This window comes from Empidonax traillii, unplaced genomic scaffold (assembly GCF_003031625.1).
Source record: "Empidonax traillii isolate 1590-97213 ecotype Southwest subspecies unplaced genomic scaffold, ASM303162v1 scaffold187:size1931383, whole genome shotgun sequence".
Lineage (NCBI taxonomy): Eukaryota > Metazoa > Chordata > Aves > Passeriformes > Tyrannidae > Empidonax > Empidonax traillii.
The window spans coordinates 764,267-788,621 of record NW_020955380.1 but is presented as its reverse complement, the minus strand read 5'-3'; the positions used below and the strand labels follow the sequence as shown (position 1 = coordinate 788,621).

Below are 24,355 nucleotides of genomic sequence, written 5' to 3'. Positions count from 1 at the left end.
TCTGGCTTTCTGTGTAAAGTCTTGCTAGTAACTGCCTCACATGGAAGCTGGGCATTTGTATTACTATCAGAGCAATGTGTGGGTGCCAGGAGTTTTGTCAGGCCTGAATGATTGCAGAGCAATTCCTGTAAAGACACTGATCTGAAGCACTATATTTATTACAATGTTTTGACTGATTCTGGCAGCATCCACCAAGTGTCAGGGGTTGTAGATCAGGTGCTGTAACATGAGCACTGATCCTTCAATGGCATGTCACTCAGCAGGAGTGGGAAACTAAGGCTGATTTACTGTTGGAACATCAGGATCCTGGAACAGAACTGAATTGGAAGTGTGCAGGCCAGCCATGTCCTGTTATACCTGCAAATCCATGTGCCAATATAAGCCAGAATTTGAACCTATCATCCAATCTGGTCACATTCTATATAAATGAATCTCAAGGCCAAAAAATAATGGAATCCTTTCTAGGTCAAATGGGTGATCTGGCACGTCAAGAAGTTGTATTTTTAATGAAACATCTGGAGCTGTGAACTCTGTCTTGGGTGCTGAGATTAATGAGCCACTTTAGCAGAGCAGACTAAAAAGCTTCCTGAGGAAGGTGAAACACTTCCACATGCTCAGTTGAACTTCTGCATCTCTGGGTGAAGTCTGTATCGGGAAATGAAGGGGTCTGTCACTGCATGGAGAGTCCAACACAGGGGAGTGAAGTGGAGATTCCTTTCACCCAGCAAAAGGAGTTTTCTACAAGCTGTTCAGCCGGGCTCAAGAGCACAAAGCATCCTGCAAGGAGAGTTATGTCTGCTGCAGTTGTCATCTGCTTTGTTTCTGGATGTGCAGAAACCGAGGCCTGTGGGAAGAAGAATGACCAGAACTGTAAGTCTCACTCAGGGACAATGTGCCACTACATCTATCCTATAAAAGCAGCAATTTTCCAATGGCAATAATCCCACCAGAGCCTGTCACTCCATCAGAAATGCTCACCTGTGTCAGAATTTATGACTCAGAAACACCTGCCAGGCTGTCTCAGGATATCAGAAGGCTGAGCCCCTCTTTTGTCAAAGACTGGCTTCAGCTGTGGCCCTTCTCTGGCTGAGTTCATTCAGCTCATCAGAGTGCAGGGACATATTCCACAAAGGACACAGACCTACACCTGAAGGTAAAAAAAGACTTACTTGCCACAGAAGTCCTTGTGAACGGCACGGAGGGTGAGGGGTAAGTTTGGGTGTGCCTGTAGCCAGTGCTCCACCATATCTGGGTGTCTGGGATCAACTTCCAGAAACACACTCCTGAAAAGACACGTTCAGGTGTAGAAAGCAGGGAGATGCACATGTTTAAGTTGTTAAACTGATAAAAATGAAGGTCTTTCCCTCTGGATGACTCCTACCAGTGGGAAATGAAAAGGTCAGTAAAAACACTGCAATCCAGTAATCCTAAAACAGATCATAGCTATCCATTTTAGATGCATATCCCAACTGCCTCCTTCAGGGGAGAAAGTGTTGAACCTGGTGGGGCATTCTCATGGTACTTAAGCCCTTGTATTAAGATGTAAGGAGCCCTGTTGAAGCCCATGCAGAGATACCACCAGCAATGAAGCCCCCAAAGATTTAAGGCCAGAATTCAGCTTTATGCTGCAAATTCACAGAGCACTGGCCTGGCAGCAGGAGGTTCCTCTGTGTGGAAGCAGCAGGACCATGAAGCACAAGCCAGCACACACATCCTCCCACAGTAAATGTCTCTATAACCCAGTCATGAAAACACTACCAGCATTCAGGCTACACAAAACTCATCAGCCAAGGCACCAGGACTAGGCCTGGGCACTGCAGGGCTACTTCCATTTCTGCCAGGCTTTACAACACCAGCCCATTTCCCATCTCCCCTCCCCTGCTGGGGCAGAACCAGCCCAGCTCAGAGGCACGTGGAGGATGGAGCTGGTCATGGCCTGGGACAGCACAGCAAGATACAACTTCAACAGGCAAAGGACAGAGGCCAAGCTGCATCCTACGCTCTCCTGGGAACCCCTAAAACATCCAACACTGAAAACTCCCTACAAATTCACCAAGCTGGGTGTGGATCTCATTTCTGACCCTAAAAAACTTCCACTCCTCAATGGGGTCTCCACCTTATAAAAGGAGCAAGAAGGGAAAGAAAAGAAATAATCCTACAAATAACCCCATGGGACCAGTCTCTGTTGCTGGGAAGTTCTGAGGAGCATCTTCTGCTCCTGTGGTCATGCAAAGCATGAGGAATGAATTCTGCATGGAGGATGCCTCTTAATATTCCCATTCTTCTTCTCAGAACAGCATATTTTCAACAACCTCTCTCATGCTGGCCAAATGTCAGGAATATTCAGGAATATGTGTGAATGCCCTGGCACATGAACAGTGCATTCAGACTTTTGGTTATCAGCATGATGATCTTCAAAATGGATCCCACATGACAGAGGACAGGAACAATCAGTCTTGAATACTAATCATGGAGAAATTTAACATCTAAGAAACCACCCCTGGCTGATCTTTCTCCTGGGATATTCAGCATTATAAACTGGTAAAATAAACAAGTTTCCCCTAATTAAAGGGTGGGAGGGAACAGAGATCTACATCCATCCTCCCAGAGTTCTCCAGTGCTTCTCCTTCCATCAGTTATTCACCTTACAAAGTTTCCCTGCTTTTTGCACTCTCTTCCATGTTCTTTTTGTTGCTGCTTTGACCTTTAAAGGTTGTCACTTCACTAATGACCATGACACAGCACCACCAGTCAAGGAAGGCCTGTATCCCTGTATTAACCAATTCCAAGCAAATTTTGCTCATACACCTGACATTTTTTGAAGTGCTATTATTAAATGGGCAACAGGGGGATTGTTTTGCAACTATTTTCCCTCTGTTTTGTTTTCATACAGGAAGGTATAGAAGTTATAGAACTGAATGGATAAAGGGCACGAAATCCAAAGAGAGAGCAATGCTTACCCAGAATCCTTCACAAGAGAAGGAGCCAAAGCCAGAATTGTTTTGATGACTCTCATGCCATCATCTCCCCCATCCAGAGCATCAAGGTCCTCATAGCTGGAGTGTGGGAAGAAGAAGACATTTAACAGCAATTAATGTGGCCCTTGAGAATGGATCACCCCATGCTCCATGGAGAAAGGTGCACCAAACACACCTGAGCTCCAGTGCTCCTACAGCAGAGCACAGCACTCAGGGCTTTCCTGCAAAACACAGGGGGTGAGAGAGCAGCTACCACTGGGCTGGGAAACTCCACTTTTAGCACCAGCAGAAAACATGCCCTGGAGTTTCCCTGAAAATCAGGAGCCAGCTGCAGCCAGGGGCTCACAGCTCCAGCAGGTGGGTGTGTTCTCTGTGTGAGCTGTGCTGGGAGAGCAGGGGATGCACAGCCAGGGATCGCTGCCTGCTCTCAACCAAGCCAGCAACCACATCAGCTGCCTGCTAACCCAGCAGAGCCGGCTGGGGGGGAGAATGCTCTGCTGTCAGAACTCTGAGCACATCTCAGACAGAGCTGGGGGCAGGACTTTGTCCTGACACGCAGACAGTCAAGTCTGGGGAAGAACCAGCACACACAAAGTAGTTCCACATCCCAAAAGAGCTTATTCTGTTGTTTTGGGTTTTGTTGTTGTTTTTTTTTTTGCTTAAGACATGTATTGGGATGAGAATGGGTAGCAGCATTTCAACCCACCACAGAAAGCTGTTCAGATTACTCTTTCTTTCATAACCTCACACCAATTATTAAAAAAGAAGTCTAAGAAGAAAAATGCTCTGAAACAATTTTGGATTGAGAACTTGTTGGTTTCAAAGTGTGTGCGTTTTCCATTTTAATGAGTATTTAAAATACTTTGATACCGCTTCAGGCCTGTAAGCAGCATCAAAGTAACACTGAACTATTATGTACCACATAAACACACCCACACTTTGCCCATGTATACTTCATTTGCATGTTTTGTGGGCAGTTGTGTGCAGCACAAGGAAGCAGATAGAAAATCTTGCTCAGAGGAACAAGAGAGGACAAAACCATTTGTCTGATTACCGGAGGATTTCTGCATCCAAGGAAGCCAAGTCTTCATGGAAAACATACGGGGGGTTACTGACCAGGACATCGACGGGGCCCCAGAGCAGCAGCTGCTTGGCAGAACCTGGAAAAGAAGAATCACAACCAGCTCTGAACTGTGGCATCTTCCCTGTCAGCTCAGGGTCAACATCCCACCCAGCAAACAGCCAAGCATCGACTCACTGCATAAGCCTCAGCAAATGTCAGTTTTCACTGGTTTCAGCCAGGTCTGGGCAAGACAAGTATCCTTCCCTGGGTCAACTCACCTAATTTCAGGTGAATGAGGCTGAGGATTTTAATGTAAGCTAAACATATGGTCTCCCTCTAACATCAGTGGAGGGACAGGCATGTACATGTCTATCTAAAGCATTCATGTCAGCATGGAATGAATTATAACCTGCATATATTTGTCTCTCCCCTGTAACAGCAAAGAGCACCTGTGCTACCAGCTCAGACACAATCTTTGGACACATGAAATCAGGAACAATTCACCTTCTGATATGTAGGTAGGGACTTTATTCAGCTGCTTATGTGGCCTGGAACTCTCTGAAGGGAAAAGCTTCAGTGGCTCACTTCTTACTGACCTTTTTCTCTCTTAACTTCAACACCCCAGAGGGGTCCCTTGGGGGTGTGTCATACCTGCCTCCACATCAAAGAGAAAAGGGAGAAAGACAAGGGGGATTGTAACAGCGAAAAGACTTACTGTGGGAAACATCTTGGTGGATGACATGAATCCTCTCCTGGAGCTGCAGCCTCCAAAATTCCAGATGCAAGAACAGAAAGATTAGGAGGCATGTTTGTGTGGATTCACAAACAGCACATTCTACAAACAGATCTTTAAGTATTGCATCCCTTATCTGACACACTTACATCCCACCCCACTGACTGCAGCTGCATTCCCCTCAAGGGAAATTTAGGACCTGCTCTTTGCTTGAGGAACCAAATTCAAAGCAAAGAGCACACTGTGCACCCATGGTGATTCCAGGGTGGGGCTCCTCTATATTCTCCTTGCCAGGGTAAAATAGTTGAGACAGTGATCCCCTTAAATCTTAGGAATTCTGAGCAAAGCTCCCTTGATGCTCCTGGGACAGGAAAGAGAGGCCAGTCTGAAAGTAGCCTTGGGCTTGGTGACAGCCTGATACTACAGAAACGGGGAGAGTGACACAGCAAGGAAGGAACAGAATCTCTAATTCCTCAGCCACGTGGTCCATCCATCATAAAGCCCTCTCTTTTCTCTCCAGTTTTGCCTCTGGTCCTTGTGAAGACATCTGAACAATGCCAGAGGAAGTACTTTGCAAAGGCAGAAAGACCAGGCTGATCAGGACTCCAAGCCTCCCACACAAGATGCCATTGCCAGACCAGCAACAGCTGCCCTGTCAGCATACACAGGCATCAGGGAAGGGAGGGATTCCTGCACTGGGCCCAGATGGACCATCTGGCACCAGGACTGATTCAGTGACAGTAAGACTCACCTAAGCATCTGGAGATCACAGCTAGGATAAGGGAGCTCTGAAAAGCAGGCAGGATCCAAGCTGGGTTCAGTCAAGCAGTAACACAGTGATCCTGCTGGCTCCTCTCCCAAGAGCTACAGGGCACCACGCCATGGACAAGATCTCAAGGATGCAATGAAAATATCCATGGAGAAATACGAGGTTCTCTGACATGGTATTTACATTCCCTCGTGCACTCTAAGGTCAACTAGCAATGTTAATAAGCAAGACAATTTTTCCCAGATGACAGAGCAATAATCCACTAAGGAGGCAAAGATCTGGCCAGCTTTTATTATATCTATGAAAAATTGCAACAGAACTTGGTTTGACACTGCCCCATCAGAAGGAAACCTCTGCTCCCCATTCTGTGTAACTGGGCTAGGAGGCAAAGGGTGACAATGAGGTGACAAGTCTGGGAAGGGCTTGTTCCTACACATCTCTTCAGGCTCACTGTGAGCTGGGATTGGGTTGCAAGAAGTGAAGAAATACAGCTCATTGCAGCCAGAACCAGAGGTATCCTGTCCCTGTAGCCCCAGTGCTGGCAGCAGCTTGGGAAAAAAGGGTATGGGGGCCCTGTGGACAGAAATTCCAGTTAATGAGCACCTCTTGAGACTCATGGACTCCATGAGCAACAGGAATTCTTTGTGACATGTCTCTAATTCATGCCAAGGGCCCAGCAGTTACTCAGGACATGGATGCAGTCTGGGGCTCTGCACCTTTCACAGTGTCTACAGAGACTGGATCCAGGACTCGGGAGCATTCTGGGATGCCAACTCTGGAGCTCCCTGTGGCAGTGACAGTCCAGAACAGCCTGACAGAAGAACCAGCTGAGGAAGTGGAGCCACTAGGAAGGACAAGGCCAACCTGACAGGCATCTGTCCTGATTTCAGGCACACGGGGTTGATTCAGCAGCTCTGAACATCCAGGTGTCCAAACAGCATGGGGCCCAGCAGCACCATTCCCACCCAACCAAGACTGCCAGGAGGATCCTGAGGGAGGCCACACTCAGAGCACATCAGAAGAAAAGTGCTACTGGAGTGGGCAAGCTTATTTCTAGAGGAGCAAGGACAGACACAAGCACAGCAATAATGACCTAGGGAGCCAGAGGGAGAGAGGTTCAGGCTACACTTGTCCTTCAGTCCTAAGTGACATAAACATTCCTCCTGCTGCCTTGAGCTTCCCCAGTTCACAGAAAGGGATAAATGGAGTTACCAAGAAACACTTTGAAAACCCTTGACAACAGTGTGTAAGTACTGTTGCTTTATTGAGGCTGCTGCCTTTACAAAGCATGTTCACAAGTCAAAGAAAAAATAAGCGTTTTTTCCTGAGTTATTACACACTTTAGGAGCTCAACCAAACATTCCCTGTTTCCAGTGGTGATAAAAATGAACTACATGTACAAAAGACTCTCGGTCTTTCTCAAATAACAATTTACAAAAATGAGTAATAGGTGGTCTTGTACCTGTGTGCGTTCTCCCTGGTGAGGTGCACAGCAGCCTCCTCTTTATCCACGGCTATGACCTGGCTCTGGGACAGAAAAGAACCCAACAAACCCCACCAAGCACGTGTTACAACATCAAGGTTCCCAAGCTCTGCCAAACATGCAAGATCAAAACTGACAACTGACAGCTCATCTTGGCTCCTGAAAGGAACAGCTCATGAGGAATGTATTTGGGGCACTGCTGGGATCATGAGTCACGTCCAGCAAGGCACTGATGTGACCAAAGGCACTCTGCACCACAGCCAGGAGCCACCAAAACAGACAGGCCTCTGAGCTGACAGCAACAGCCACACTGACTCACATTACCTGACGTGCTCACAGCTCCTGGTAGTGTGAGGCTCAGCACTGGCTTCTCTGTGGCAGACACAGGCTGAAGGAAGATCACACTGAAGGTTTCTCCTCTCTAATGCAGACAGAATCCCTCCCAGCATCAACACAACCACTTGGACAGAGGCTCTAGAATTTTCCATCTGTTAGGCAGACACCTTTTACCCAGTTGCTCCACTGCAGTCCTTACACCACATTCACTGCCTGCACTGACTGCACGTACTTGACTGTGTGTCAAGTATTTGAGAGTTCTCCAGCAAAATGTTAAGAGGCAGGGCCACACAGCTAAGAGATTTGTCTGACCTTCCATTCCACCTTGGGAAAACCACAGGCAAAGGCCTAACTTGGTTTTGCTTTGCTCAATGCTTTTTAAGCATAGATACTGGCAAGAATTTACACAAAGAACACATGCTTGAAGAAACTTGCAGAAACACCATCGTTTGCAGATGATGGTGTGATTTGCCGTCATGCCTGAGGGGATTAATTTCACAGCCCCAGGCTAGAACCCACACAAGTGAAGCTGACCCTGAAGGTGAAGGACAGAGCTGAGTCCATAAATTAAAAGCTGCTGCTGTCTTCTCAGTACCCGAGTGCCAAATTCTGCCTCAAACACTACAGAGATCACACAGTGTAAACTCCACTTAGCTGTCAGTGTGGGTACCACTAATTCTAGTCGGTCAAGGCTCCTTATTTCTCTGGACACAGTTGTTTGTGCTGGGAAAGGACTGTTATCAGCCACAGGGACAGACCGACACGGTTCTTTACTTAACAAGCAAGGAAAAGAGCATGAAGCTCTTTTCCTAGCTCAGGAAATCAGACCAATTCTACTTTGAAGTCATGAAAATCCAGTATTAACCTTCTCGGGTCACTGGGAGGAGGGAACACCCCTCCCATTACAGGCATCAACTTCTAATTTTTACACAGCCAGGTCTACACTTCTACAGGAAGAGGGGTTGGCCAGAGCAATTCTTGTTCATGAGAAGGAACTGGCTGGTCTGCAGTTCTGAGGAAAGGGGAATACTTTCCCCTTAAGTACACGCAGTGAGATCTTGGACTCACTTCTCATTTTCTTTACCAGGAGTGTCTCAGTAAACATATCACATGCCACAAGAATCAGGGGCAAGAAGGGCTTTGGTCACCCAGACCTCAGTCCCTTCCTGCTCTTTTCACTCTGTTCAGAAGCTGTGGGTTGTTTCCAGGGAACAAAACACTTGTAAAAGGTGGTTTGGCAATGGTGGCAGTGACAGCTGAAGAACGAGCACATTCACTTCTTCCATTCTGATTATGCCTCTGCTACTCCTGCAGACAGCTGGGGAGAGCAATTCCCAGATACCCCTCCTCTCCCTAGTATGAACTCCCAGAGCCTGACTGCCCAAATCCCATCAGAGAAGTCAGTGACATCTCAGTGACGAGGAGCAGAGTGGGGCTTTCCTCTAGCACAGGCATCTGAAGAAAGCTTACCTGTGGCAGTTTGCTCAGCAGGCTCAGAGCAATTGCTCCAGAGCCACAGCCCACCTCCAGGATCACAGGATGAGGAACAGGAACTGGGAAGCAGGGGCCTGAATTCGCACATTTCTGAGATTCTTCCTCCACTACTAAAGAGACGAGATCCTAACAAAAACAAACAAATAACATTACTGAGGGAGCTGTTTTGATTCACACCTTTGTGATCTGAGGACTGAAGTTTAAATTTCTCGACTGTGTACCAGTGAAATGTACTTTTGTTGCTAATTTTAAAAGCACAGATGGTAGCAATGGAACTGACGTGCCAGAAGTCACTTCAGCTCCATCTGCCCCACAGGGTGCTTTGATTAGTAACCAATCCTCAGGATATAATTTCCCACAGATCCTCAGAAATCTTCTTGCTCTGTTGGGAACAGCAATAACCGAACAGCTGGAGCACATTATCTTCTGCAACACCGTTTTATTTACTTCAGAATTTCAGCTTTCAGAATTTGCAAGCATCAAAAGTTAAGATTTCTACACTGTCTCAGTAGGGTATGTGATCTGGAGGAGCTGCTAACAGCATCTAAACCAATAATCCAACCTGCAGATGAAAAGCAAAGGCAGTGCGTTACTAAATGATCCAAATGAGCAGCTCCCTGCATGGATTTCAGATTGTGGACTCCTACTATGCTTTACTGGTATAAAGTCACATGGTGACTGATACCTAAGGAGCCCCAGCCAGGGATGAGCAGTCACACCACAATGCCCTGCCCTGGTCACTGAGTCATTACTGGCATTGCTCCCATACAGGATTTTGCTCACAGCCTCCAAAATCACGTCTTGCTCGCTGCTGCTCTGGCATTTCTGTCCTAGACAGCAACGGATGAAAACATTCTCACAGGCCCCTAACCTGTAGGAAACTATTAGAGGACTATCAGACAGCTACAGGGAAAAATAAAACACCTTATCTACCCACTTTTGTGTAAAAATGGCTTTGGCCATTCAGCCAACAGCTCCAGATGAATCGGTCTGAGAACACTGGCAGTGGAGACAGCCAGAGACTGGAACCACAGCTGGTTTGGCAAAGCAGGTACTGATGATTCCAAGAGGCACCCAAAAAGTTCTGCTTGGCCATTAAATCACTCTTTGAAATACCAGCCATTTCTGGACACTTACAAATATTTCCAGGAAATCTCCACAGTAACTCAGAACCATCTGTTCCCAGAGAAGCACAAGTTACTGATTATAAATGTCCAAATGTGACTTCTATACACTAGAACTATTCTCAGCATTTATTAACTTCCTTAAGGTTTGTCATTAGCAATTTCAAGCTTGATGGTTTTTGACGGAACTTTACACATTCCACAGTGAAAGCATTTTACAGTGCTTGCCAAAGCTCCTATTTAAATATGGCCCATTTCAGTCTTTACCACATGTGCAAATGAAATGGGATGTTGGTATTCCTTAGGCTTTGTATTCTGCTTCCCAACCCCGCTTTGTCTCATTGTCCTGGTTATTTCATATGCTCCTTACTGAGGCAAAGGCTGGTTCTCTCATAATATTTACGTTTACCATAATAGTACCAAATTAAAAGATATTAAAAAATGATGTGACAACCTAAAGAAACTACATCTTTTTCTGAACATTAGCATCTCACTACAATAAAATAATTATTTCCATAATTATTCAACGTGATTGGCAAGCAAAGATGATGGTGTTTTCTAACTGGCAAAGAATCAGGAAAATCCAGCAACCATGGACACAGAGCATGTCCAGTCATCCCACTGCCATTGCCACTAGGCTTCCTTCTCAGAAAACAGGAATGATTAAATTATGCTAAATTGTTTTGAAACCACTTTCGTCAGATTCTTCTCAGTATTTCTCATCTTCTAGCAAATGATTCAGCGAAAATCTGTGCTTTTCCAAGCACACCATCATCTCCAGAATATCACCACTGGAAATTGATAAATTACAGCACTGTGCAGAACCCCTTTCAAATCTCATCTTGGAAGATGATGTATTTCTGGCCAAGCATTACAGTGTTCACACGGAGACTACAAAATACCCTGCAGGTCAGACATTCCCAACCTCTGCACTGGAATCCGACTGGAACCACAGCAGGGAAGAGCAACAGAGGGGTTGATGGTGCTAAAAAGTGATGCCAGTCCCAGACAGAAACACTGGGAACAGCAGCTGGCCAAAGGCTGGGCAGGATACCCCACGTCTTCCCAACTGAACAGGTTCAGAGCACAAACATCTAACACATAAAAGCCATTTTAACCATCAGTTTGATCACCAGCTTTAAAGGCTGGAGATGAAATGACACAAATCCCACTGGGATAGAAGAGAAAACACTTTGGCAGCCTTGGTGATTAACCCTTGGAATGTGTTAGGTAAATTCTGCAGGACCTGGCGCTCTACACTGAAGTGGCAGGCTATTCAGTAGGGCTTATTGTCACTCTCACCATTTACAGGGTTCAATACATAGTCAATACATCCTGGAGAGCCATGTCCCTCACTACAGAAAAGTGCTAATTTTGGAGAAAACAGAGACTCGACAATGAGTGTCTCTAAAACCGGAGAACAAGTCAGCCTGTTCAGATGTCCTGCCTACAATATCTAAAGAAATAGTGATTGGCTGCTCTTGATTTGGTTTTGGGGTTTTTTTGTTTGTTTGTTTACTGTTGCAGCTAAAAATGTAAACACGATTAAAAAAAATAACAACAACAACAAAGAGCTGTATTAAGGAGCAAGTAAAATCATAAATTAAAAAAGTATCTTAGAAATGTGACCCCATTCCATATTCGCCCACAGCATTCCAACCACTGGGTAGGATGAATGCTCAATTGTGGAGTCACCAGAACTCAAATTATTGCTCACAGCATGAGTCATTACTGTCAATAACAACACAGTCTACACTAAAAACCCTGCTGACCAGTGGTACAGGTACTGGCAGAACTCCTTTGAACCTGGAGCCTGGTGCACACACGCAGGGGTGTAAGTCCCAGCCACCTCTGAAACCTGTGCGTTCATGAGGGGGGCAAGTGAGGTGCAAGGCAAAGTATCTGGAAGGGTTTTCAGACTGCACAGGGCTGAAGGTGACACAGGCATCAAGTGATGGGTTTTCAGGGACTGACACTCTGTTGCTTAGCACAAAACAGAGTGGGGAAAAGCTACAGACCCTCTGTGTCTTTGACAGAAGATAATTTAAAAATCTACAGTGGGAAAGGCAGGACATCCTTGGGAGAGAGAAGGATATTCAGTCCTGACTAGCAAAGGAACACCTTGAGAAGATTACATCTTTTAGTGTATTTAGTCTAGAAAAGTTCATCTCATTAATAAAAACAGCAGGTGCCAAGAGGACGGTGCCAGACTCTTCAGTGGTGCCCAAGAACAGAACGAGGAGCAATGGCCATAAACTAAAACACAGCAAGTTTCACCTCAACACGAGGAAGAACTTGTGTCTGTTGTATGTGGCAGAGCCCTGGAGCAGGGAGGTTGTGTTGCCTCCCTCTCTGTAGACATCCAAACCAACCTGGACACGTTCCTGTGTCACCTGCTCCAGGTGGCCCTGCCTTGGCACGGGGGTTGGACTGGGTGATCTGCAGAGGTCCCTTCCAGCCCTGACCATTCTGGGACTCTGATTACCTGCGGTTCCACGTACGGGGCACACAAATATTTGCTTCCCATGCTACTTCATTTCCAGCACTCAAGAGGCTCTCAAGCTTTTGTCTCTCAGCCAAGCCGCTCTCACCTCACGATTCCAGGAAGTCTTGCTTCACTGCCAGATTCACCCAAAGTTCACATTGTCATTTATTTGGGGTTTCTCTTCCCCCCCCATCTTGTCTACTGAGCAAAAGCAAACCCTTGTGCACACCTCCGGCTTCCCCTGGGCCTCACCCTCCCACCACAGCTGCGGTTCCCCAGGCCCCCCAGCACCACTGGTGTTCTCACAGGTTCTCGGTATCACCTCTCCCCCGTGGCCGGGTCTCCAGTGCACCGTATTTCTTGGAACCACAGCTGCACAGAGCAAGTGTGAGGCCAGGGGCTGCCAGCACCCAAACCACAAGCCCCACAGCTGCAGGCCCAGCCAGCAGCCAGCGCAGGCTCAGGCTGTGTCCAGCCCCAGCAGAGATTGCTGCGCTCCAGAGTGCAGCCGTGTGCAGTGAGGGAATCCTGTGCTGCAGCCCAGCAACAAAGAACCATCGGGGATGCTTCAGCCATTGAAGCACAAGGCTGAGAAAAACCAGTGGAGGCACTGGAAAGGCAAGGCTAGAGGTCACAAACTCACACCATGTTCCCTACAAGCACCTTTCTGGTGTCCCATGTGCTCCGGGGAAAGCAGGGAAAACAAGGTTCCAGGAGCATGAGCCAGGGTGGCAGGGGGCTCTCAGTTCCCAGGTTGGCAAACAGGACAAGGAAAGCAAAAGAACCAGGAAAACCAACTTCTCCCTGCTCTCGCAGACTTCCTGGGATTGTTTTTTTTATTTGTGTGCTTTCCAGAAACTTCTGTTCTCAGAATCCAGGACTTTCCATAGAGCCTGATCTGATATTAACCAAATCACCCCTCCCCTCCTGTTTGTCCACTTGGCTGCAAATCAGCACATGATCAAACACCAGGAAGCCAAGCTGGAAACCTAACTCCATGGCACTGGCCCTAGGAGATCCCTGCCAGGGACCCCACTTGCAAAGCAGTGCAGTGCTCTGTGGGCAGGCAGGGCCTTGTCCTGGGCTCTCCTGCCTGGCACCCGAGTAGGAAAGAAAAAATGTTGCACGGAGCCCAGGAAACTCCCCCATAAAAGCAAAGCACCAGAATAACTGCAGAGAGAGCTGCTGATTTTAGAATAAAAGATGGCTTTATCAGGCATGAGCAATGACAAACAGGTCAAAGCATGCCCAAACTGAGGAGGGGGTTTGGTTTCTCTGTAATACACGTGTCAGGGCACACGCCAAGCGCTGCTTCTGTTGGAGCAGAGGCTGTGACAGCACCCAGACCAATATGAGTTTACCAATAGGCAGCAACCTTTGCAATCCATATGTGCCCATGCCCAAGAGAAATTACCACAGCTGCCATGCCTAAATTTAGCCACAGCCAAGGGACAAGAGTGGCTCCAAGTCACGGCGCTCTGGCCCTCCCTCAAGCCTCCAGCACAACGCTCTGTCTGTCTATACATCTATACCTAGCAAGGTATTTTCCTTCTCTGCAGATACTGCTATTGACCACTGCCAGACACAGCATCTGGACAGACACATCAGTCCAGCTCACTAATCCCTAGCTCTGAAATTCCAGTTGCTTGGATATCTGAAAAAAGCTGGGGGGGAGGAAATGTTTGGATTTTTTTTTTTTTCCCCACTCACGTGGGAATCTCCTTGAGTCCCATCTGTTCCAGCCATTCTATAGTTTGTTTTTCTCTATTCTAGTCCCACATCCTGCATTAACTGCTGATGAGCTTCACTACCCTGCTGAAATGCACAGTAATAGAGACCCTCTTTCAATCAGAACTGGGAGATTAAAAAGCTAAAGACATCAGAGTTCTTTTAGGGCCAAAAAAATACAGGCATTAACAACACAGAGACCTGTGGGAGCATATTAGGTAAGACCTGGGGAACAGGTTTGTGCATGAATTAAGAGAATAGCTGTTGCTCTCCCTGCCTTCAGCACATATTTTAGCTTTAAATTTACATTTTTTAGTCTCTCCTGAAAATCACCAACTTAGAAGTAATTCTCTGCAACAGCAGAGCCTTTTTTTCTTGCATAGGAAGCCAGAAGAAACTACTACCATAGTTCATCAAGGCCAGTTAGCCAGGAACAACCCTGTTTCTTCCATCATTTCCTTTTGAACAAGAATAAATCTTTCCAGGGAAAATATTCTGTCCTGATTTTCAAGTGGCCAGCAACAGACTTCTGCTAAGCTGTTTCAGCATTTTATTACACTCTCTGGTGAAGATGTGCACCTTTTCTTCTGGCCTGCATTTCTAGTGCTTATTGTACACTTGTCTGTGAAACCAGAGAGATTTCAGTTATCAAATTCCTGTCCCTGTGCCACCTAATTAACCCTTAAGCTTGTCTTTGATGAGCTAAACAGCCTGTAACAACAAGGCAGAATTCTTCCAGCTATTAATCCACATACTGTTTTTTCTCCAAACCCAGTTTTCCATTTCTCTCACAACCAGTCAGTAGCATAACTGGACACAACAGTTCTGCAGCTCCTGCACTCCTGCAGTACCAGTTTTTTAATGCTGCTACTGCCCCACACGCAAGGACCACGTGAGCCCCTGGGCAGCCCTGAACATGGGTGCTCGTGGTGTCAGTCACTGGCCAGAAGACACTGGCGATCCCAAATGTTCCTCCAAGAGCTTCTGGCAGCAGCAATGCCTGGGCCACGAGGCACAGGCTGTGCTATTTGTCTCTGTGTTCCTGTCAAACGCTCAAAGGGCAATTCCAATTGCTCTGCAGCAGCAACAGGCTCCCTTCGCAATTGCCATTCCCCAGCCTGTGTGCCACAGCCCACTGGCACAAAATACTGCTCTCCTCCAGCACACTGATCAAACACTGCATATCACACGGGCAGAATGTGACCTGTGTGAGGCCACACAGCAAGGCTCCATCTTTAGCACATTTGTTTACGCCTCCATTTTGACACACAGTAGTTAACATTTGATTTATTAAACAATGCCCTACTGCATTTATGATCAATATACCTTATACAAAGTCACGAAAGGACCTCAAGCTACGTCAAGACAGGACGCCACAACCCGTTTCATTTCCCAAACTGGGAGGCCAGTGACGCAGAAAGGACAAGCAGCTTGCCTTTCAAGGGACAACTGGTCAGAGCCAATACCGGGAAGAAAAAGCCAATCTCCAAACTCCTGACCAATGTCTGTACTCAGTAGACAGTGTGACCTTCAGACGTTTCCAAAAAGTAACCATCTGTGGTAAGGAAATTAGGGAAATGAAAGGACATTTCTGCATCAAAGGTTTCCTTTCAGCACTGATTAAACCAGAAAATGTGTCACTGCTTTGACATAAAGCACTGGCAAAAGGCCCCACCTTGCAACCTGTGTATTTGCATATGCAGGTCAGGAAGGGAAAATCCTCCCTTCTCTGTGTGCTGGACCTTCTTGAAAGGTTAATGATTATGTTTAGCTAGAAGTAAAGTTAACCTTTATGAAAGGTTTCTCTGAGCAAACCTTTGACTCGAGTGCCTTCACAGAACACCCCACACAATGACTGTCATTGCAGGAGCAGATGCAAGTAAACAGCAATGACTTCAGGGCTTTGAGCACATTTTCATGGAGAGAAATGATCTATTTTGGGAAACAAGCAAAAAGCTTAAAAATCATAGGTGGAAAAAAACTGATTAGACAGCGACATAACTAAAAATTACACATGTTGTGGATGCTTAAGTGAATGACTGAAGTGTTAAGCAGTAAAAAGGAAAGGTTTTCCTTTCATGGTTAAATGAGAAGGCAGCACCACAAGCAAAGAACACACTTTTCCCACTTACAACACAAAATTAGAAAGATTCGCTGCCAGATGATGTCAGGGAGGTCAGACACAGACTGACTCCAAAGAGGATTAAACAAATCAATGGAGGACAGATCCATTAGTGATTACAAGGCAGGATGGCCCCAAATCCAGCTTTGGCTAAGACCAGTCCTTAGCTGCTGACTGTCAAAAGAAAAGGGGACCCTTCCACACCCATCTTTTCCCTTGTGATTTTGCCCCCACCATCTGCTGCAAGCCCAGATGAGCCCGAGGACACTGAACTGGACACACCAGTATAGTGTGACACACTGAGCCTGTAGTTTCTTTCTCTAGACACACAAATCTGTAGTTTCTTTCCCTAAGATGCCTCCCAGGCTTAGCACACATCCTCACCCTGCAGTGCCTCCCCTTCCAGGACAGTGGACTGTTCCCATGTCACAGCCACCACAACAAAGGCCACGACAGAAAAATTATATAGGGTGTGAGTTTGTGCTGAGATCACAACAGGTGAAGGAGGTGACTCCAGGAGACTCCTGGGTGGCCTGAGCTTTTTGCTTTTGCTGCTGGGAGATCTCCAGAGCTGCCTGGGAGGACTGTCACACTCCCACAGCCCCAGCAGCTTTCCTTCAGCAAAAGCAAAAGCTCGGTGTCTGAGAACCTGCCTGTACCAACACAATCGCTGCAAGGGATAAAAGATGGCCATCTCTGTTTCCACTGTGCAAATAAGCCTTCTTAGAAACACCAGAAATCCCGGGATAAGTGATAGGAAACAGAACCATCAGGAACTCCGCGAGCCTGGAGCGCCCTCTAGGGGTAAGAGACGGGAGGGCCACGCACCCCAAACTACTCCGAGAAGTCCCGGACCGAACCAAACCTTCCCTTAAGGAAGTCATGGTGAGGCCTTCACTTGCCTGGACAAGAATGGGATTATGTAGCCATGGTTGGCTGGACTCTCCTCTCTGTCCTCATCTTACGAGCCCTTGCTTTGGGAGAAGCTCTTTCTCCTCCATTAATACAGTGACCAAGGAGTGTCGAGACAGGGATGCATTGACATTACAAGAATAATTGCATAAAAAACATAATATGAAACTGAGCACACCCCCAAACGTTGGTCCAAACATCCCCCGTGCAGAAGCCTGGGGAGGATGCAGAGCTCCACAGGCCTCACAAACCCACTCAGCCCTTGCAGCAGCGAGTCCAAAGCTTTGCTCACAGCAGGCCAGAGCTGTAACAGGACCTGCTAGTTCCCAAATTTTGTTCCCAGTTTCCCACAGAGCAGAAGAACAAAGACATATGTGCTGAAAAATATTCCCAGAGGGAGCGAAGGGGAGAGGGCTCAGCTACCGGAGAGGACTAAACAGTCTGCACAGGGGCAATTCCACAGGGCAATATTGAGCAGGCAAGGGAGCTTCTCTCTCTGCATGTGTCCCTGTCCCCAGGCCCAAAACAATGCTCGTGGTTTGTGTCCTGCTGCGTTAAAACTTCATGCCATTACCACGGCGCTGGGAGCAAGAGTCACAACCCTCCTGTTGTAGCCAGAGAACAAATCGTGTCAGAAACACAGCTCCCCTTCTTCTCAGACTTGAATCAACATACAGGAGCACTTGATGAAGCTACATAAATACTACTAGGGAACCAGTTTCGCAGCTGCTTGTGTATCTGCACCAAAATGTCAGTTTAGGGAGTCACATTTGCTCAGCCAAGGACAAGGCACGGGGCTTGTGTGTTCAGTCACAGATGAGCAACTTGAACGTGGGATAACAATGTTGATAACGAACTGCTTCCTAAAGAACAAGGATTGTTGACAGATACTATTGGGTGAAAAGTTTCAGCACTGCTGGATTTGAGAACACTGCAGACAAATCCTAAACACAAAGAAAGCAACAGATGCAATGAACTTCAACATTTCTGAAGTGAGGTACTTCCACTGCAGTCCTAAAGTCCAGTAAAGGCTGAAAAAAATCACTCTGATGAAACAAAATGGAGGCAAATCTCAACCCAAACACACCACACAAAGCTCCCAGTCTGAGATGACCAACCTTTCCTTCCAGCAGAAGGAAAGGATCTGGACACCAACGTGCTTTGTGCAACAGGTTAAGTGCAGGACACGGTTCCTGGTAGCAGCAAGTCTGAAGCCATGCCCTGCCAGGTGCTGCCAAACAGCTGGATCTTGTCCCCAAGTCAAAGTAACCTCCCCAGGACATCACAAGGAAACTCTGAGTTGTCCTCAGAGCTCCGTTCCTGAGCTATTCATCATAAACTTCTGGTCTTCCATAATAAATGTGCTATAAACGTTCCTTCAGGGTAAGTAAAGTGACACATCAAATCAAGTTTTCCCAGGGAAGAGGTTTGGGTTAAGCTGTTGATGCTGCATCTTTGCACCAGGGTATGTTAAGTGGTTTCAAACACAGCGTGTTGCACAGCACTGCACTCCAGCTCGGGCAAGAGGAGGTGATTTTAGCAAACCCAGGCATGTGGGCACAACCAACCACGTTCTCAGCTGTCAACAGCCACTCCACACACTAGGCCTTTGTTTGGGGCCTGGCACTGCATGGGGAGCACCAGAGCACAGCCCCAGAGAAGCCTTGCCAGCAGATACTTCGCCTTGCAGAATAGGAGTTCTCTCTGGTTTTAATGATCCAAGAAGTCATGGGGAGTTAGAGGTTGGAAACACTCTCTTCAATCAACCAGAGCAGAAATGCTGTTGACAATAACAAAGCCAACCATCGCTGGCTCCAACTGGCAAAACTATTCCAGAGCTCCAGAGAGCTCTGTCTCCAAACTTAAACACCACAGTGATCAACCCAGACAGAGCAGAGAGCTCCCAAGTTCTCTGGACAGAAGTGCCTTCAATATGACTTAGGGCCCAGCAGGCCCTCCATGAGATGCTGCTGATGCCCCACACCAAATCAAAGCTCTGGTCCCGAAAATTCTTCTACAGGTTGAGATGAGAGGATGTCTAAGCGGTAGTTGTGCTGATTGCCACCAAATGGTCTGGAACCCTCTCATGGATTTTAGTAGCAATCTCTTCCTCAAAGGGCACAACAGAAGCACAGGCTGTCTTTGCCTGGAACTTTTGTTTGTTTTTGAACACTACAACAGTCACCAAAGCAGCAGGCAAACAACTGAAGAAATGACTACTAGACTGAAACTAAGTTTCTGGGACTCATAAAATGGACAAGCTATGTCATCTCCAAAAGTTAACCCAAGCTCCAGAAGAAAACAAACCAATCCAAAACACAGGAAAAAAAAAACCCTCACAAATCTTAAACCCTCCTGAGGGCTAGTAAAGAGCTTCCTTGTGAAGATGGTCCATGTGCTGAGAGCTATGCTACTGTCAGGGAAAGTGTCACCATGTAGTTCTCGAGTTTTTCTGCAACAGCAGGAACACTGGGGAAAATGGAGTTTCACTTGGTCATGGATGGCTGTCCTTTACATTCTTATGACTGACAGTCATGTTTCATTCCAGCCCAGGTCAGAACTTATCTTTCATTTTCCTGTGCTTGTCCACCATGGAATCATCAGACAGGTGGTAGGTGCCATTTCCTACCAGCCTGCACTGTCTCAGTCTGCCCATGGACAAACAAGCTCTCTGGAATCCATTACTATTTTCCAGTAGCAGCTTCCTACTACTGCAGGGGTTTGCAGGCAGACTCTGGACAATGTTTCTGTTCTTATCCTTGTATAAATGTACTAAGCCACTGGGATATCAGTATAGATTTTGAACTTCCATAGCAGAACTAAAGAAAGCCAAGCCAAGTCCTTCCATCAATGGTGATGGATCTCAGTGTAATTAAGTGAAACATCAGCTTGCAACATCTCTCGCTCTGAACCAGGAGGCAAAGGTCACCAGCATCAGTTCCAGGTCACAAGATCAGAATCCCTTCCTTGTTCTAAACAAAGTGGAATGACCTGACCTCATCACTACAACCTCAGGACACACAGCGCACCTCCACAGCAATGCTCCCATTGTGCTGTGTCCATAACTCACACATCCGACCTGCCCCCAGCCCCACATCCATACCTCTGTTTCAGGCCGTGGAATGAACACTGGGGGTCTCATCTTCAGGGTCAGGTCCTGGAAGTCCCACTCACCAAGCACATACTGCACTGGCATCCTGTGGCAGGCAAGAGCAAGTGTGAATGCCTTGGGACCACGCTCCGTGAGCCAGAGGAGATCTCATGCCGTACCACGCTTACCTCACTGCCCACCACACCCCCCTTCTGAGGGGGAGCAGCTCCACACCCCCAGGCCCAGCTGTGTGAGCAGCTGGGGGAGCTGCATTCCCACAGCTGAGCTCGTTATCAGACACTGGGCCCAGGGAACTACAGGTCAGTCAGTCTTACACAGATACTGGGGAAAGCGATGGAACAAAGCAGTCCCAGAGACTGCTTCCAAACACAGCAAGCACAGGAAGGGGACTGGGAGCAGTCAGCATGGATTTATTTAGTCAGGGGAGATCATTCCTGTCTGACCTGGTAGCCACCCAGGACACAATGACCAGCTTGGTCACGAGGAGAGCAGTCAGCAAATACTGTGTATCTTGACTTTCCCAAGAGCTTTGATTCTTGTATCCCATAACTCCCTCACACACCAGCTGATGAAGTACATACCAGATAAAGGAGGTGGACTGAAAACAGACTGAACTGTGAGGCCCAGAGGGCTGAGTTCAGCAGAGCAAGGCTCAGCTGAAGGCTGATCACTAGTGGAGTACCCCGGGGTCAGCAGGGGGGACAATACTGCAGAACACCTTCATTAGTGACCTGCATGCAGGGACAGAGAGCACCCTGGGCATGTCTGCAGGTGACAGAAAACTGGGAGGAGTGGTTAACAGACCAGGTGGGTGTGCTACTTTCCAGAGAGACCTCTGGAGAAATGGGCTGACAGGAACCTCAAGAAATGCAGCAGAGTAATATGAAGCCCTACAAACTGGGAAGGAATAACCCCATGCACCAGTACAGGCTGGGGGCTGACCAGCTGGGCAGCAGCCGTGCAGGAAGGGCCCTGGGGATCAGGTGGACAAGTTTTGCCCACCACTTTAATCACCACCAGAGACCAACACAGCACTGGTACTTGACATCTGAGCTGCTGCTGTCTGCTACGACTCTTCTGGCTGATTTAAGGCTGAAGGAAAACTCTCTAAAGGAACAACTCTAAGAGGATGCTCTTACCTCTGTAGTCGCTTGTTGCTCAGCTGCTGGATTTGCTCCTGCTGCACTGCTGTAAGCGGAGTGTGGAGGCTTTTGGAATTCAGGCTCTGAAACTGAAGACAAAGTCACTTTAAAACCTGCCCACTTGTGCCACTGGGGTGTCCTCTGCCACCCTGCCAAGGGCATCCTCCAGGGAGATCCAGGGCACTGACAGTCACACTGCTGGAAAGCCCAGGTGATGAACAGAACCTATCAGCATGTTCAGAAACAAACCCATACCACTGTTCTGCTACTTCTTGGGGCTCACAAGAATAAGTAAAATTAACAATCACTTCATCAGGCAAATCAGGGTAAGTGTGTATGTCACAGGTTACACTTCAGTGCCTGCAAAGGACAGCATTTAAGAGGCCCCAAGTGTTGTAGTGGCATTAATAAACTATGGCTCACCCTCTCTGCCATTTAAGGAAAGATAAGTTGTTCTATTCCCTACAAGTGAGATAAAAAGGAAGGTAAGGGATTCAATCAAAATGACAAAGTGAGAGGCAAACACAGACCTTATTCTTTTCCTATTACTTAACTGTTTTTGCTCCCAGGACAAATGACACAATGTATTGGCTGGATTCTCGTGCTTCAGGGATCCCATTTGTCTCAAACACCTTCTGCCAGTAGTTGACCATATCAGTGGCAGTCAGGAGCCCAGGTCCAGCACTGCAGCTCTGCCTCAGAGACAGCTGGTTTGGACTGAGGACACCACCTTCACTTGGACTCAATCGCCCTGGCACGTGCTGAGGTGAGAGGCTCAACAACCTCCTGAGCAGTGGATGGCTGAGGCATCTCATCATTGTGCAGTTTCTGGTTTCCACACGTGTTCCTTGTTGCCATCTGCTGATCCAGTCAGTGCTGAGGCTCACAGGACACCTGTGGCTGAGCACCAGCTGACCACAGAGTGGGTTCTCCTCGGGGCAGTGTGAAAATGGCACTGTTCTGCAGCTCTTCTGGTCTAGAAAACAAGGCAAGAGAACTGCCTGAATCCACCCAATCACAGGTTCCCCTCTGACAGAACACAGACTGCTTGCCCTAACCCCTGTCCACAGGTATAAAACCACCTACTCACACCCTAAGATTACACCAAAAAAAGACTCAGGTGACAGCCAAGCAGCTGTGTCGCTGCAATCCACTTCTCCACAGGTCAGAGGCCAGTCCGTGCCTATGGCAGGGCAGAACGAGCTGCCTACAGAGCCACAGCCCTCCTGCCTATTCTTGCTCCCAGAAAGCCACTGACACACCAACCCTCAGCTGCAGCCCTTGGCTCTCCACCCCACAGATCACCCTGGCTCCCTGCAGGAACACCTTCAGTCTCTCCCGGATTCTTTCTTTTATTCCTCTCTCTGCTCAGAAACCCCAAGTCCTCGGTTAGCAGGGACGCTCACAGGAGACCTGGACTCAGTGGGTCAAGAGTCTTCCACACTGTCACCATCCCCAAAGGGCAAACAAGGGGTCACAGGGCCAGAGCTGAGCTGCTAAGGGCAGAGAAAGGAAAAAACCTCACAACGTAACAGAGGGAAGAGAAACACTTGGAAGATGCAAAGGCCAGAAAGGGCAAACCCTGCCAGAGGGAAGTCGGTCTCTTAAAGGAGAGAAGAGGCAGAGTCAGACAGAGAGAGAATAAAACCAAACAAGATGACTGCAGGAGACAAAGGAAATGAAACTTTACAAAACAGCTGCTGCACATCACACTTGGAGCAGTGGGAAACAAACAGAACAACCACCACATTTTCCTGCTGTGATCCATTTGAAATGAGGGCCCCCCTCCCTTCTGACTCACAGCCCCTGGAGCAACTGTGGGTTTCCCTGAGAGTCCATTTTTATTCCTCTGTTAATGGCTGCTTTTCAACACTGTCTCAGAGAGGCCACAACCTCGTCTACTCCAGTTCAGAAATGCACTACACAGCTAAATCCCTCTCCTGAGCAGCTGGCAGCACCCAGAGCAGCTCCCTGCCCCACAGCAGTGCTGCTGCAGGGACAGCTGGGGATGCCAGTTCTGTTCCAGCCTGGCACACGCTGGCACCACAGCCCTGCTCCTGCTGCACAGCAAAGGCATGGGACAGCTAGGCCTCCACTGCCCTCCTCCGTAAAATCAGAGCCCAGAAGGAAAACCCTGAAGCAAAGACCTCCAGACTGGCTTACATGCTACCTCCTGGCAGAGGGATTGGTGCTGTAAGAGCTCAAGAATCCCCTTCCTACCCTCTCCATTACTCTCAGCAGAGAGACAAACAGTCCCTATGAAAATCTGCCTTTATGTTATGCATAAGCAGTCCCTCAGATACAGCGTCCACCCAGGCAGCTTCCCACTCCAAGGTCCCGTTTAGGGGATACTGCCACAAGGGGAGCACTAAAGGAATAAAACATTAACAACCATTAGTGTTGTTAGGGAGGCAGAGCAGACCTTAACTGACCGTACCTGGAACAAAGCTGGCATTACTAGCATTATTAATCACAGATTCACAGAAATGTTAGGGTTGGAAGGGAGCTCTGGAGAATATCGAGTCCAACCCCACTGTCAAGGCAGGATCACCTGCTGCAGGTGACCCAGGAAGGCATCCAGGAGGGTTTGGAATGTCTCCAGAGAGGGAGTCCCCACTACCTCCCCGTGCAGCCCATTCCAACATCCAGTCCCTCTCTCTGTGAAGAACTTCTTCCTAATGACCAACCTAAACCTCCCCTGGCGCATTTTAAGACCGTCCCATCTTAACCTATTGCTGGTTAGCTGGGAGAAGAGCCCGACCCCCACCTGGCTACACCCTCCTGTCAGGGATTTGTAGAGAGCGATGGGGTCATCCTTGAGCCTCCTCTTCTCCAGACGGAACGCCCCCCGCTCCCTCAGCCGCTGCTCACAGC

General features: G+C 47.7%; 1 protein-coding gene across 1 annotated transcript; it reads right to left on the bottom strand.

Moving 5' to 3' along the window:
• Positions 1-478: 478 nt before the first annotated feature.
• Positions 479-24,271, bottom strand: HEMK1 (HemK methyltransferase family member 1). The gene is made up of 11 exons (XM_027886477.1): positions 24,249-24,271; positions 22,036-22,457; positions 21,479-21,570; positions 20,331-20,424; positions 8,833-8,982; positions 7,006-7,070; positions 4,757-4,806; positions 4,033-4,138; positions 2,961-3,056; positions 1,170-1,283; positions 479-844 (listed from the first exon to the last, which is right to left on the bottom strand). Exons 2-11 carry the CDS (start codon positions 22,297-22,299, stop codon positions 808-810), a joined length of 1,068 nt encoding a protein of 355 aa, XP_027742278.1. The 5' UTR covers positions 22,300-22,457; positions 24,249-24,271; the 3' UTR covers positions 479-807.
• Positions 24,272-24,355: the final 84 nt, after the last annotated feature.

Bases quoted from the DNA above. Each gene is read 5' to 3' on its own strand.
- HEMK1 (XM_027886477.1), bottom strand. From the start codon at position 22,299: ATGATGAGATGCCTCAGCCATCCACTGCTCAGGAGGTTGTTGAGCCTC. The intron at 4,807-7,005 runs GTACAAGACCAC...GGAATTTTGGAG, and splicing joins ACCAGGGAGAACGCACACAG to GCTGCAGCTCCAGGAGAGGA. The intron at 3,057-4,032 runs GTAATCAGACAA...CCCACACTCCAG, and splicing joins TTGGATGCAGAAATCCTCCG to CTATGAGGACCTTGATGCTC.